This window comes from Eptesicus fuscus, chromosome 11 (genome assembly GCF_027574615.1).
Source record: "Eptesicus fuscus isolate TK198812 chromosome 11, DD_ASM_mEF_20220401, whole genome shotgun sequence".
NCBI lineage: Eukaryota > Metazoa > Chordata > Mammalia > Chiroptera > Vespertilionidae > Eptesicus > Eptesicus fuscus.
The window spans coordinates 87,678,265-87,692,486 of NC_072483.1; the positions used below are offsets into that span (position 1 = coordinate 87,678,265).

A 14,222-nucleotide genomic window follows, 5' to 3' on the forward strand; every position below is an offset into this window, starting at 1 on the left:
GGTTAACGTCCGAACGGGCAATGAGCTATACCCTCTGGCCTTCTCTTTTCTGCCCCACAGACATAATGTGGATCTCTGCTGGGCACAGAGCTACAAGTTAACATGTGAATTCACAGAGCCTGAGTCCTGAATTAACATTTTACTAAAAAATTAATCCTTGGGTGCAGTTATCAAAACAATGCCTCAGTGTGATTTTTTAAAAGGACACAGAATTATCCTTGTTGCCTCATTTACAAGTTTTACATCATTTTCCTTAAAATAGGGAATCCATAAATATCAAGTGTTTGTGGATTTTTTATTGATACTTACCCCCTGGATATTTACCCCTTTTGCTCTTTTTCCTAAACTTACGCTACCCATGTATGGTAATGGTTGATTAACACAGACCTTTTGCTTTTGTCTTCTCCTCTGCCCCTTCACACACACACACACACACACACACACACACACACACACACACTCCAGGAAACCAAAGAGAAAAACAGAATAAGAGAGCATCAGGGGACTGTTCTCCTGATAGAATGCACCAATATATTGAACTCATTGCTGATACAGAGGGAGAACTGAACTCTTGAATTGCAAAATTCAGGCGGTAAAGAGGTGTGGTGAAGGCTAATTCCTTCACTGTGAATACCAGGGAACAGCGGAAGATTTCTGCTGTTGTACTGAAATTCCCTCGCAGCTGCTGTTGCCAGACCCAGGAGGACCTGCAGGGCTCAAGGTCACATCCTCGTGGATCTATTCAGGGTCCCCCAGGCATGCTAGGCTGGTATCAGCAACCAAGGCGTCCGCTGTGGATCTGGACTCTGCTGATGGCGACAGCCTGGCTGTGTTCCCTCAGAGGCTTGCATAGGGACCTTGTCACTAAATCTCTCTGTTATCTGTCTCCAAGACATGAACACGCTTCTTCCGGCTCAACACATGTGCACACACAGGAGTGAAGCCAAATTCCGCATCCCCTCCATGATCGGTTCCGGCTTCCTCCAGCCTTGTGTTTTCAGGAACCATGGTGCCTTAACCCCCAAGATAGGGACTTATTTCTTCTGAGTTGATCTTACGATTCCTCCTCATCTGGATTGTCTGTGGCGAGATGAACAGGCTCATGGCAATCTGCTATTTCAGAAACACATCGCCTGGCTTTTTTCCTGGCCTGAGTTAGGTCATGACAACCAGAAAATGTGGTTGGAATTCTCTGACTAGTATCTCTCCTTCTCGGTAGTATTGGCCCATCAATCAGATTAAAATTGAGTTTGCTGTTAGTCTTCTTGAGTACCTCTGCCGGAGGAGCAGAGGGTCCCCTCACGAGGTGCTATAGGACTCCAAACAGTAAACTGCCGTGGTTAAGAGAGACACGTATCCAGGAGCATTTTTCAGTTACAAGACTGTGTTCTCTGAAAGGCCAGGTTTCTGTGTTTGCTTTGCTGGTTGGTTTTTTCAATGTCGCAAAGAATATGTTTTCAGCTTGTTGTAAAGGGAACAATCCAACCAAAATATAAGCTACTGGTAATGCTTTGGATGGTTCTGCACTCTCGAAACAGGTAGCAATTGTGTTACCACTCTGTAGTTAATTCCACGACGGCTCTCACTCACTTATCAGATTTAAATTACATTCAGCAAACTTTTATTGAGTGCACACTACGTGGCATAGGTAGACCCTGCCTATGAGGAATTTGGAGTTTAATGGCCATGAAGGAACACGCTCAGCCAACAGCAGCACTGGCCAGCATGGTACTGTTGCCGTGATAAAGGTTTGCTAGTCATGGGCTTGAAAACATTGACCCCTTACATTCTGGCTGGGTATCATGGGGAAGGTAGCTAAATGGACCTTGGAAATCATCTGGCTCAACCCTCCCACTTTTAAAGATAAAGGTATCGCCCTAGCTGGTTTGGCTCAGTGGATAGAGCATCGGCCTGTGGACTGAAAGGTCTCAGGTTCGATTCCGGTCAAGGGCACAGGCCTGGGTTGTGGGCCCAGTTCCCAGTAGGGGGCATGCAGGAGGCAGCCAGTCAACGATTCTCTCTCATCATTGATGTTTCCATCTCTCTCTCCCTCTCCCTTCCTCCCTGAAATCAATAAAAATATATTTAAAAATAAATAAAGATAAATGTATCTGATCCTTTACTAGATTAATCTATATTTGTTGTAGAAAGTTTAGAATATGTAGGAAGGTGGAAACAAGAAATCAAACACCAAAGCCTACCACCCCAAAATAATCATTATTAACCTTTTGATATATTTCCTTCCAGTCTCTTCACATATTTTATTTTTCACATATATAAGATAATATTAAATATGTAATTGTGTACATTGATTCCCCCCCCCATACAGTATTATGGAAATTAATCACTCTTGGTAAATATATTTTAATTTAAATAACATTCCATTATTGGATAAACCATAATTTAGGCCTTTTTCTACTATTTAGGTTGTTTTACACTATTTTACTATTAAATGCTTTAGGCTTGAAAGTTTCTCAGGATAGAATCTCTGAAGTAGGTTTATAGGTCAATGTATATGAACATTAAAAATATATTTTTTATTGATATTTTAGAGAGGAAGGGAGAGGGAGAAACATGATCGGCTGCCTCCTGCACACTCCCTACTGGGGATCGAGCCTGCAACCGTGCATGTGTCCTGAGGGGAATTGAACCGGCAACCTTTGGGTGCACAGGATGAGGTCCAACCAACTGAGCCACACCGGCCAGGCCTAACATATATGAGCATTCAGGCTCTTGCAAGATCGTTTTTTAAACACTCTGCATTTTACAGCTTGCATTCGGCTTGTCTCCCAGCAGGTTTCATCGCCTTCCTCACACAGACCGCAGGCTCTCCTGCCTTTTAATTGGCGAGGAAATTACTGGGACCTGAGGGCACTCTGGAGGGCGGAGATAAGCAGAGCAATTAAAGCCAGCTCCCAGGAAGAGCCGGAAGCTCAGCTAGCCAGGCTCCCGGAGTGCCCTCCCGAATCCCTGTTATCTCCTTTTAGAGTTGCATGGGCAATGATTTGCACAAGCGGAGAGAGGTCATGGTTCCTTACCTTTAGAACTGTGGGGGGAGGCAGAAATTAGATTAGGTTCAGACATTTCTAGAAACCAATGAGTTTCTGGCAGTTGCTGTTAATAACAATTTCAAGCAAGACGGCTTCTTCTAATAGCTGTGAACGGATGTGAACAGAGTCACGTGCATCCTCGGATAGCCGCTGACCGTGAGGCCCCTGGAGAAGGCCGGGGTCCCCTGAGGCCCAGTGTGGCCCGGGACATCCTAGCGATCCTGGGGCTGAAAGGCCAGTGGGACCCCCTGAGCTCTATCCCAGCCCCTGCATGGAGCATAGTGACACAGGCTGGGTGGTCTGAACCTTCTGTAGGCCCCGCACCCGCTCTGGACTGAGCTGAGCCGGGTCTCAGTGCAGTTGACTCAGGCATGGCCTTGAGGTTGCCCACATAGCCTTTCGTTCTCAAGCACAGACATGAGGAATGTGAGGCAGAATTTCTCACAGAGGGGCCAGCTCTGCGGAGGCCTTGGCCTGCTCCCAACCCTCAACAGACTTGAAGACTTACACACGTCCTCCTAGTCGTCACTGCTGAAAGAGAAGTAAATCCATTTAAAAACATATTTTTATTGATTTCAGAGAGGAAGGGAGAGGGAGAAAGAGAGAGAGAAACATCAATGATGAGAGAGAATCATGGATCGGCTGCCTCCTGCATGCCCCACACTGGGGATCGAGCCCGCAACCCGGGCCTGTGCCCTGATCAGGAATCCAACCGTGACCTCCTGGTTCCTAGGTCAACACTCAACCACGGAGCCATGCTGACCAGGCAATAAATCCATTTTTAAACCGTTTCTCAGAGCACCTTCTTCCCACGGTGCCCGGGGGTACTGTTGGGTGGTTTTCTAGCTCCTCGTCTCCCTCCTCACTTGTGTGTCAGAGTCTGACCATAACCAACGAGAGAGCGGCTGCCCCACAGACGTGCTGGCTACATGCTTCTGTTCTTACTGGCAGAGCCATGCTCGCTTTCTGCTTTCCTAGCACACAGAAAAACTAGTTTAAATCAGCTTTAAGTCTCTTGGGATCCCTGCATTTTTCCTGCCGTGTTTTCAAATAGCCAGGCATAACCTCTACTATTTGGAAAGCTTGGGTTCCTAGTTCAAGTGCAATATTTATGTTTCCTCACAGTTTTGGACAAGATTACTGTTTTTTTTTAACCCAGTGGCCATTGGATTACCATTGAGTTTACATTTATCCTTGATTTTGTTATCACAGATTCATTTTGTAGAAGAAGCCCTAAACTTGGCCTTCTATTACCTTTGCTGCTTTTATTTTTCTAATTTTTTTTTCACTTGTTAATCCTCACCCGAGGATATTTTTTTCATTGATTTTTAGAGAGAGTGGAAGGGAAGGGGAGGGACACAGAGAGAGAAACATCGATGTGAGAGAGACACATTGATTGGTTGCCTCCCACAGGAGCCCCAACCAAGGCCCGGGATCATGCCCTTGACCTGAATCGAACCCGAGACCCCTCAGTCTGCAGGCTGGCGCTCTGTCCACTGAGACAAACTGACTAGAGTACCTTTGCTGCTTTTAAATCTAAGACCTTGAGATGTTCTCTGTGAGAGCCCACGAACCCTGTAGGAACACCGTCCACATTCAGAAAACGTCCTATAAATTGTTAAAGTCTCCAATGCAATCATTTTCTCAGGCCCCAGAGTTACAGCGCACCCCAGCCTCCCCCTCCACGGTGCCCTCCACAGGCTCTGAACCAGGGCGTGCACGTTTCACCAGTAAGGCCCTTAGAAGGTCTGCTTGCTCTCACCCTGCTGCTGTCTCTCAGTGGCCACGTCGGGGCCCATCATTATTTGTCAGTGGGGGGCTGGCAATGGCTTTAATCCCAGCCCTTCTGGTGTTTCCCCCAAGAATGCCAGGTTGTAGGAGGCGGGTGTGCAGGAGAGGTGGGGCAGGCGTGCTACACTCTGCAGACCGGCTTCATAAATGCTTGGTCACTTGAGAACAGGAGCAGTGCTGGGGTTGGGAGATGATGAGGAGTAGGACAAAGTAGCCCGGATGAAGGCTTTATGGAAGCAGCCGTTTGAACAGCTGGTTTAGGCAGAGGGCCAAGTCGATCCTCGAAGTGAGTGCACATCCTTTATTGTGCCGGTGGCAGCCTGTGATGCCACGCTGGAGGTACACGTTAGAGTCGTCCGTTACGCCCCCTGGACTATACATTTCATGTGGTCAGGGGCCATTTTAGAACTGATCATGCCAGTGCCTAGCAGAGTGCTCAGTAGATAACGACTGAATGAATGAGTAAAGGGCGAATGACATTCTTGAACACACACGCCACCTTTCACTTCAGCGGCCATGTATGTTCTCTGCACAGTTGAATCCCGATGCCTACCCAGAGTCCTGCACAGGGATTCTCGGCAAATATCGGGTGAGTGATTGCCATGGAACATCACGTGCTTTTTGTATGATCAAAGTATGTGTGTGGAAAGTCATGCCCCATACCCAATCTTCCGGGAACATGCCTGAGGTGAGGCTGTAAACCGTGTATTGTCTTCTTGCCTCCGCATCGTGTGGCTGAGAGGGTGGAAATGGTTCTGTGTTCCTTTGATTACACGTTCACTCCAGGACCGGATCTGGAGTTGGGACGCACGGTCAATTCCAGGAAGTCTTGCAGGTGATAATGGTGCAAAACAAAGCAAAAGAACAGCTGTTTTCTAGCCTTTGCAAGCCGTTAAAGCTACTTTTATTTCCACGATGTGAGGCAGATGGGTTTTAAGGTTATTTGCTTCAAAGTTAAAATTAAATGTATTCTCATTATTCCAACATACCTTAGATTGTTTTAAGTTCCACATTCTATTCTCACACGAATAAAAGCAAACATAAAATGTCTCTCACGTCCGCCATTTCTATTTGTTATATTATTTGCGATACTGAAATGGTGTGCTTTTAGATGGTACGTTTTACACCGTTATTTACCAAAGAATCCAAACGTTTTTTTCCCCATATGCATTGACTGGAGAAGAATTCTGGACGATCTGGGCGTCTGTGGACATCATTTGTTAAATGAAAAGGAAGGTTAATAGCTTTTTTCCCAAATAGAAAGAGCTTTAGTGTTTTTCTGATTATGAAAACTACACAGTCACTGCAAAACGAGGGTAGGAAAATAAAAAAGAAAGTAAAAACCCTATATAACCCCACGTTCAGATTATTGTGCTCTTCATTGCAGGGTGTGTATGTCTAGGCCTTTTTTCTGCATATGTAGTCATGCCAATGCAATTTTAAAAAAATTGAAAATGGTATCATTCCACAGATATGGCTTTAAAATGTGTCCCCCCTCCTGCCCCCCCCCCTTCAACAACTTTGAGCTTTTCAGGGAGAAAAACGGGGAATGTGAATTTTAGGAAGTTTTGCTTTCCAGTGTATGGAGTGGTCTGATTTCCCCTTCGCACCCCCGTTAGCACAACTTCTATAACAATCTGCATTACTCTTTGAATCGGTCAGGATTCAGTCGAAGGACCAGAAACCATGCTGGCTATTTTGAGTAGAAAAAGATTTGGTTTTTAAAGACAGGTGCTTATGGGATTGCTGGGAAGTCCAGAAGAGGCGACCTTTCTAGGCTGTTCTCCAAAAATACACTGAGTGGCCAGATCATTATGATCTCTGAATGCATAATAATCTGGCCACTCAGTGTATATCCTATATAACAAAAGGCTAATATGCAAATTATCCCCTTGACCAGGAGTTCGACCAGCAGGCAGGCCGGCCAACTGCCCATGTCCCCTTCCCCTGGCCAGGCTGGCCGGACCCCACCCATGCACGAATTCATGCACCGGGCCTCTAATATACATATATATATATATGTATGTATACACATGCACACACATATACTGAGTGAACACATATGCGTTCAGAGATCATAATAATCTGGCCACTCAGTGTAGGTCTGAGCTGGGGCACTCGGCGGCCAGGGCAGCTGCCCCTTCCCTGTGAGCAGGAGACAGGGAAGCAGAGAGCAGCCACCGGATGGCTGCCCATGGCCCCGGCCCCCAGCTGACAGTCAGGGCAGGCTCGTCACTGCCGCTGCTATTGGCCCCAGAGCCACACAGCCTCTGCTGGGCCCACACCGGCGACAACTGGACGCCCTGTGCCCCGTGCCTTGCTCCCCGCACTCACTAAGCTGGGGGCCTGGACACAGGACGCTGAAGGACACACATTCACTCATCAGCAAACCCTATGTAGTCTATCTCCCAAATATGCCCAATCCCCCCGCTTCTCTCCATCCCTGCTGCTCCCACTGGCCCAACACGCTTAGGTGGTGCCAGAGCCTGTTATTCCACGCTTAGGTGGTGCCCCAGCTCATCCATGGTCTCTGTGCGCTCCTCAAAGTTAGAACACGTCATCCCCATGCTCAGAACACGCCAGTGAAACTCCATCTCGAGATCTAAGTCAGAATTCTTACAACAACCCAGGAGGCTCTTTATGACCCCCATCCCCCCCACCGCCGCCATCTCTCTGACTTCCTTGCCTGTCACTCTCGCTCTTCCTCGCTTTGCTGCAGCCCTCATGTCCTTAAGCACACTGTCCCTAAGGGCCTGGCCGTGGCCGGCCCCTCTGCGTGGGATGCTCTCCTCGCGGGCATCCACAAGGCTCTCCATCGTCCTCAGGACTTCGCCGGGCCTTCGCCTGCTCAGTAAGACCTCTCTGTGACCCTATATAAAGTTGCAAACTGACCTCCCCTCCAGCCCTCCCAACTCTCCTCGGTTTTATTTTCCTCCGTAGCACCTACTACTTTCTGATGGACTCCCAAACTTCTTCCTTTTATTGCCTGCCCACGCCCTATGAGAAAAAATGGTTTTAAAAATACTTACTATTGAATCCTCAGTGCATGGGACAATCTCTGGGCACATTGGTGATCATTTATCAAATATTTGTTGAATGAGTACATTTCTTTCTTTTTTAAATATATACTTTTTGTTGATAGTATTACAGATATCACCCATTCCCCTCCCTTCACCCCCATCCTCTCAGACCCTCCCCACCCCCCATCCCAGGTCTTCACTACCCTGTAGCCCATGTCCATGGGCTATGCATATATGTTACGATATTTGTCTTTCTCAGAATAAATTTCTTTATCCATGCATCATTGTAATGATTTATTGGAAATTAGTTCCTAGGGTCAAAGGATGCACAGATGCCCAGAAATGTCTTGACACTTTGTTTTTCCACCCAGACTCCCCGAGAATGTCTTCTTCCTGGTGCCCAGGTCATGCCCTGGTCACACCATCCTTTCTGTTCCGTGAACTCACCGTGTTCACCCCCACTTGGTGCATTTGCACCGCCTCCTCCCGCCTCCCGGACACTCTCCTGCCACACCTTCACTTGCTGTAATTCTTCTTTTCATTCAGGTCTCCCTTTCACTGAGACCTCCTTGGAGGGGCCTTGCCTGGCCACCAGCCGTGAAGTAACTTCCTGGCCACTCGATCTCACCACACTGTTGTATTTTCATTATAGCATGTATCAGCGCCAGATACCTTTCGTTTGTGAGTTTGCTTGTCTGCTTTCCTTCTCTGCACTGGAAGCTCCGTGGGAAGAGGAGCTTTGTGTCTTTTGCAACCTTTTCTCCAGTGAATGTGTGTGTGATGGTGGAGTAAACTGGTCATTGCAGTGTTCTCATTGTTACCGTCTGGTGGGTGAAGAGTGGGCTTCCCATGAGTGACTTTTCCGGGCTGGTGAGGCTGAGCATCTTTGGAAGCAGGAAGCCTTTCTGGCATAGCAAACGCTGGGATGATCTAGAGCAGTGGTTCCCAATGTGGGGCACACGCCCACAGGGGGGCAATTTGATTTTTAAGGGGGGAAATTCGAGAATGAGTTATTAACCGTGAATTTTTGGCATTTCTTATGGTCCTAGGGGCCTCTTATATTGTAGCCTATATAGTAAAAGGCTAATATGCAAATTGTCCCCTCAACCAGGAGTTCGACTAGGGGGCGGGGCTGGCCAGCCAACTGCCCGCGGCCCCTCCCCCTGGCCGGCCTGGCCCAATCGGCTCCTATCAGGGCAGGCTGGGCAGACCCCACCTGTGCATGAATTTGTGCACCGGGCCTCTAGTATAAATATATATTGTGACATATTTATGCATTTCAGTTCTCTATTACATGTTTTGAAATTTTATTTGCTTTTTTTAATATCACTTTATATTATTATTATTATTTTTTAAACAATTCCTTAGTGATTTCTTCCTTAGTACTTCACCTGTCCTTTTGTTCTTTTATTTTTCTCTTTCATGAAAGCCATGTTCTTTGGAAGCTTGTTTAGACCAAGTTAATGGCCTTTTAGGAGTTCACTTTTTGAAAAATAAGAATTATTTGTCACGGGGCGGAGAGGGGGTGGCATCAGGATTTTAGAGATGCTTAGGTGGGACATGGCCACAAAAAGGTTGGGAACCACTGTTCTAGAGGTTGAAACCTCAGCGTCTTTGATTGGACGCACTATATCAGGTTTCTTACATTGCGGATAAGTTGCACAATGTCTTCGGTTCCTGACACCTTCCTCACTTGTGCTCCCACTGGTACCCGTGAAGTGGGACTCCCTTTGCGGACTGCACTGACGTCCTGTCGTTTTCCTTCCTCTCCGCAGCTTTTGGAAAGAACCAACGGCGGTTTTGAAGAGTCAGATCCGGGTGCTACCAAGAGTCCGCTCCACTTGGCTGTAAGTGAGATTCTGGGCAACTTCGCTTGTTACAGGAAGAACCGAAGCGTTCCTAAAACTAGGCTGCTCTTACGACGAAAGCACAGACGTGCAGAAATAGCTAACAATGGCAACAGTGCCTGGTAAAGGCTCAGGCACCTCCGCTGACACCCACCTCACCACCCTCCGCCACACCCACCAACACACCCACTGACATACGCACACACACTCTGAATCCAGTGAAATCAGGTTAAAATGTGCATACGTCTTTGTTCCTGGAGATGGATTGGGAATGGAAAAGGTGGATGGGTAGTGGGATGCTTACAGGTAAAAAATTCACAGCAGTTGGCTTTTAGTATCGGTTGCTCTAAAGCTTGCTCTCTGAAATCTCTGCCCAACCATCGGCTGTGCCTGGGGAAGTTACCCCAACGCTGAGGGTTCCCAGACAGCACTAGCCGCCCCGGAGAGGCCTGTTTTGGGAAAGGGTACCTCAGATGGAATCCTGATGCCCTTTGAGAGTGGGGTTGAGTGCACCGCCAAGCCTCCTTCTAATCTGAGAAGGGACTTCTCAGCTTCTAGAAATTCTGTCATCTCTCATTCATTTTTAAAAAGGGATTGTTCAGTGCTTATTGTGTGCCTGGTGCTCTGCTAAGCTCTATGGGTTTCCAGTCCTGGAATGACAGGGTGGGCTTTGGGAGTCCTGTAGCTGGCCGGGCGAGGAAGTGCCTGCAGTGAGGAGGTCCCAGCCACCCCCTCCTCATTAGCAGCTCACCTGGACCTGGTTTCCCCACCTGTAACTTAAAAGGGATGAATTAGTTAAGGATCCCCAAACCCTTTCCAATTTGTTAATTAATTTGTTGTATGATCTTGGCTAAGTATCTAACCTCTTGTGCCTCAGTTTCTCCACCCACCACACGTGGAGAACAGCAGTACCTCTATCCCAGGGCCGTTGGGGGAACGACATGAGCTAACACGTAAAGCAGTGAGACAGCACCCTCCTCCCCATGGTTCACATGATGTCAGCCTTTCATTGACATGTGCTGACTGTGTCCGTAGTAAGCACCGTCCCAGGAGCTGGAGCTGTTGCCATAAGCAAAGCCCGGGCTCTGTCCTGGTAGTTTCCAGTCCAGGAGACACAGGCAAGTGAGTGTGTGGCAGGACGGAGGGTGGTAGGTGCTGCGTGTGCCACACAGAGACCGGCGAGACGGGGAGGAGGTGGCCGGGGCGCCGTTACATCGCGCAGAACCCCCCTCCTGCCCGGACGCCAGGGGAGGTAGCTGGCTGACACCTGAGTGTTCTGGGCAGAAGTGCAAAGGTGAGAGCACGCGTGGCAAGTTACCGGAAGAGCCAGAACACCGCTGTGGCAGGGAGAGCGAGGCGCGGGGGGGGAGGGGGGGGGGAGGATGAGGCCTGACATGTTGCCGCGGGGCGGGGAGCCACGCAGTTCACAGGGGGCCTCGTGCTCTTGTAAGAACTGTGACCTTTCCTCTGAGTAAAATAGGAAGCCCTTTGGAGAAGTCTGAGGAGACAGATGGAGTGATATTACTTTTGTTCTAAACGTGTGTGGAGTGTAAACTGTAAAAGAGCAAAAGCAGAAGGTAGACAAGCAGGCAAGCAGGCACGTGGATGCCTTTGGCCGTGGTGTTAGCAGCGGGTTAATCCTAAAACATTTCAGTCGTGCCCTCGGAATGCAAACCCTTTAAAAATATATTATGTGCTTTGCCCTGGCTGGTTTGGCTCAATGGATAGATCGTTGGCTTGGGGACTGGAGGGTCCCAGGTTCGATTCCGACTGAGGGCGCATGCCCCAGTGGGGAGCGTGCAGGAAGCAGCCGATCAAGGATTCTCTCTCATCATTGATGTTTCCATCTCTCTCTCCCTCTCCCTTCCCCTCTGAAATCAATAAAAATAAAAAATATTTTAAAAGAATAATAAAAACATATTATTCACTTCAAGGACTCCCCAAGGATGCCACCAGCCTGTCCAGGGGCCTCTGTAGCAATTCACTGGATAAAACCCCAGGGCGGCCCTGACCGGTTTGGCTCAGTGGATAGAGCGTCAGCCTGCAGACTCAAGGGCCCCAGGTTCGATTCCTGTCAAGGGCATGTACCTTGGTTGTGGGCACATCCCCCGTGGGGAGTGTGTAGGAGGCAGCTGATCAATGTTCCTCTCTCATTTATGTTTCTAACTCTCTATCCCTCTCTCTTCCTCTCTGTAAAAAAAATCAATAAAATATATTAAAAAACAACAACAACAAAAAAACATCCAGGGCGATGGTTTCTTAGGTGGAAGCAGATGCCCTCCAACCTGCCGGCCCGGGACACCTGACACACCTGGTTACCTTTTCCTGCCTGAATGATTGAAGCCTCCAGGATGAGGAGCCGGGGATTTCACAGGCATTTTCAGCCACTTGGAAAAATTAAGCCAGGAAGCAGGGCTATGCAAATGAGGGCCCCCGCTGCCCAGATGTCCAGATGGACCCACTGTGGCGCGGATTCCGTGAGGACCCCAACTTCTTTCTCCTCGGTGTCCTCAGTTGCAGCCTAAAAAGTTCAAAGAAATTAATCACGTTCTAAAAATATGTGTTACCTACCGAGATGTAAGGAATTGCGTGAAACAGACTTAAAACGTTTGTTCCCTGCAGCAAAGGCTTACGCTGGGTTGTCTATTGAAAGCCAACATACTACGTGCTTTTTGAACCAGCGTGTTTGTTCTTTTGTGAGTTGCTTCCTCCTTTTGTTATTTCGGAAATTACTTGTGGAATTACCTACTGACCACCTGGTGGAAGATGATGGGAATAGAAAGGAAAATAGGACAGTTTTCATCGTGTCCTGCTGACGACCGAGTCTCCTTCAGAGAGCTTAAAGCTTTGTTGTCCACTCTTTCAATAGACCCCAAAAGCCATCTAATTGTCTCGAGACTGAATCATGCATTAACCATCAAAGAGAATTCCATAGGGTTGAGCTATGAAGTGTGACGATAGATGAATGTTCTGGTCTAATCCCCATACCTTTATTATTCCCCCGCCCCCCCCCCCCCCCCCCCCCATTGCCTTTGAGGTTTAGTACATCCCTGTGTCTCTTCAGTTCTGTCTTATAATGCATATGCATACTAAAATTCAGGAGCTGGAAACTAGGCCAGCGATTTCCACCCTATGGCTCGCACAAACTAATTGCTAGAATTCTGCAGCACACCAAAAAAAAATGTATTTTTGGCCTATGTATTTGTTATGGCCTAACAACAACAAAAACTAGGTATACATTTGATTCATTCACACCGGATGGCTCTTGTTGCGTTTACTGTTGCCGTTTTTACTTGACAATCTAAGGGAAAAGAGGTCAGTGCCCCCGACTAAGCAGTTTTAAAAATTCTTGCGGCACGCTGGTTGAAAATCGCTGAACTAGACTGAAGGCCAAAACCAGGATTCTGTAGGTAAACCCGGACTTTGAACCATCCTGTCTTTAAGGGACGTTTCGAGCACCTGGTATAGAAGAAAGTGTGGGATGGAATCCTGAAGCTTTTCTAACTACCCACAGGGTTCACTCCGTTTTATTTTGACATTAAGCCTCCTTAGCTTGGACACATGCCAATGGATTTAGTTGTTGCTGTGAGGTTCAAAGGGCCTCTTAGAGGAGGTGAGCTCGTAAGTCAGCACCCAGCTTATGCGCCTGCGATGCCTCCACGCCGGCTGCCTTCCTGAGTCGGTCTCTCTCTCCGCTGTGTGTCTTCTCTATTAAATCTAAACGTGTCCGCTGTCATGCTTTATAGATACGCATGTGCTTTGTAAGTCGCCGGTTCTATTTTCTTAGGCTGTCATAGTGACAGACGTGAAAATGTTTGCTATTTTTGTCGCAGTAGGAATGGGCCCGGAAGGACCACCACTTGCAAATGGCAACAGGAACCTGCTGTTACCCACGTGGAGTCCTTTCCCCTGGTGTGGAGTCAGGATGTCCACACGAGCAGAATCAGTTGCTGCCATTACAATTTAAATATTTCTATTGATTTCAGAGAGGAAGAGAGAGGGAGGGAGAGAGAGAGAAACATCAGTGATGAGAGAGAATCTCTGGTCAGCTGCCTCCTGCATGCCCCACACTGGGGATCAAGCCCCCAACCCAGGCATGTGCCCTGACCAGGAATCTAACCATGACCTCCTAGTTCACAGGTTGACGCTCAACCACTGAGCCACGTAGTTGGCTGGGCTCTTATTTATTTATTTTTTATTTATTTATTTATTTTAATTTAAATTCTTTATTGCTTAAAGTATTACATAAGTCTCCTTTTCCCCCCATTGACCTCTCCCTGGCCGCCCTCACCTCTCCCTCCCTGACTGTGTCCATTGGTTTTGCTCATATGCATGCATACAAGTCCTTCAGTTGATCTCTTACCCCCTCACCCATTACAATGTAAAGTGAGGGGAAATGTTAGGCAAAGTCAATTTTCAAATAAGCCACAGACTCCAGCCCTGGGTGAGACGGTTGGGTTTATACCCTGATGTCGATGCTACGGCCGCCCAGAGTCACCCCGGCCTGAGTCGAT

The 14,222-nt window shown here is 47.8% G+C and overlaps 1 protein-coding gene across 1 annotated transcript in view; it reads left to right on the top strand.

Annotated features, from left to right (window-relative positions):
• Positions 1-14,222, top strand: part of ANKRD44 (ankyrin repeat domain 44) — a 142,342-nt gene that overhangs the window by 102,296 nt on the left and 25,824 nt on the right. The window contains exon 16 of the mRNA XM_028153178.2: positions 9,637-9,708. Within this exon, the coding sequence (XP_028008979.2) occupies positions 9,637-9,708 (72 nt within the window). The remainder of the gene's footprint in view (positions 1-9,636; positions 9,709-14,222) is intronic.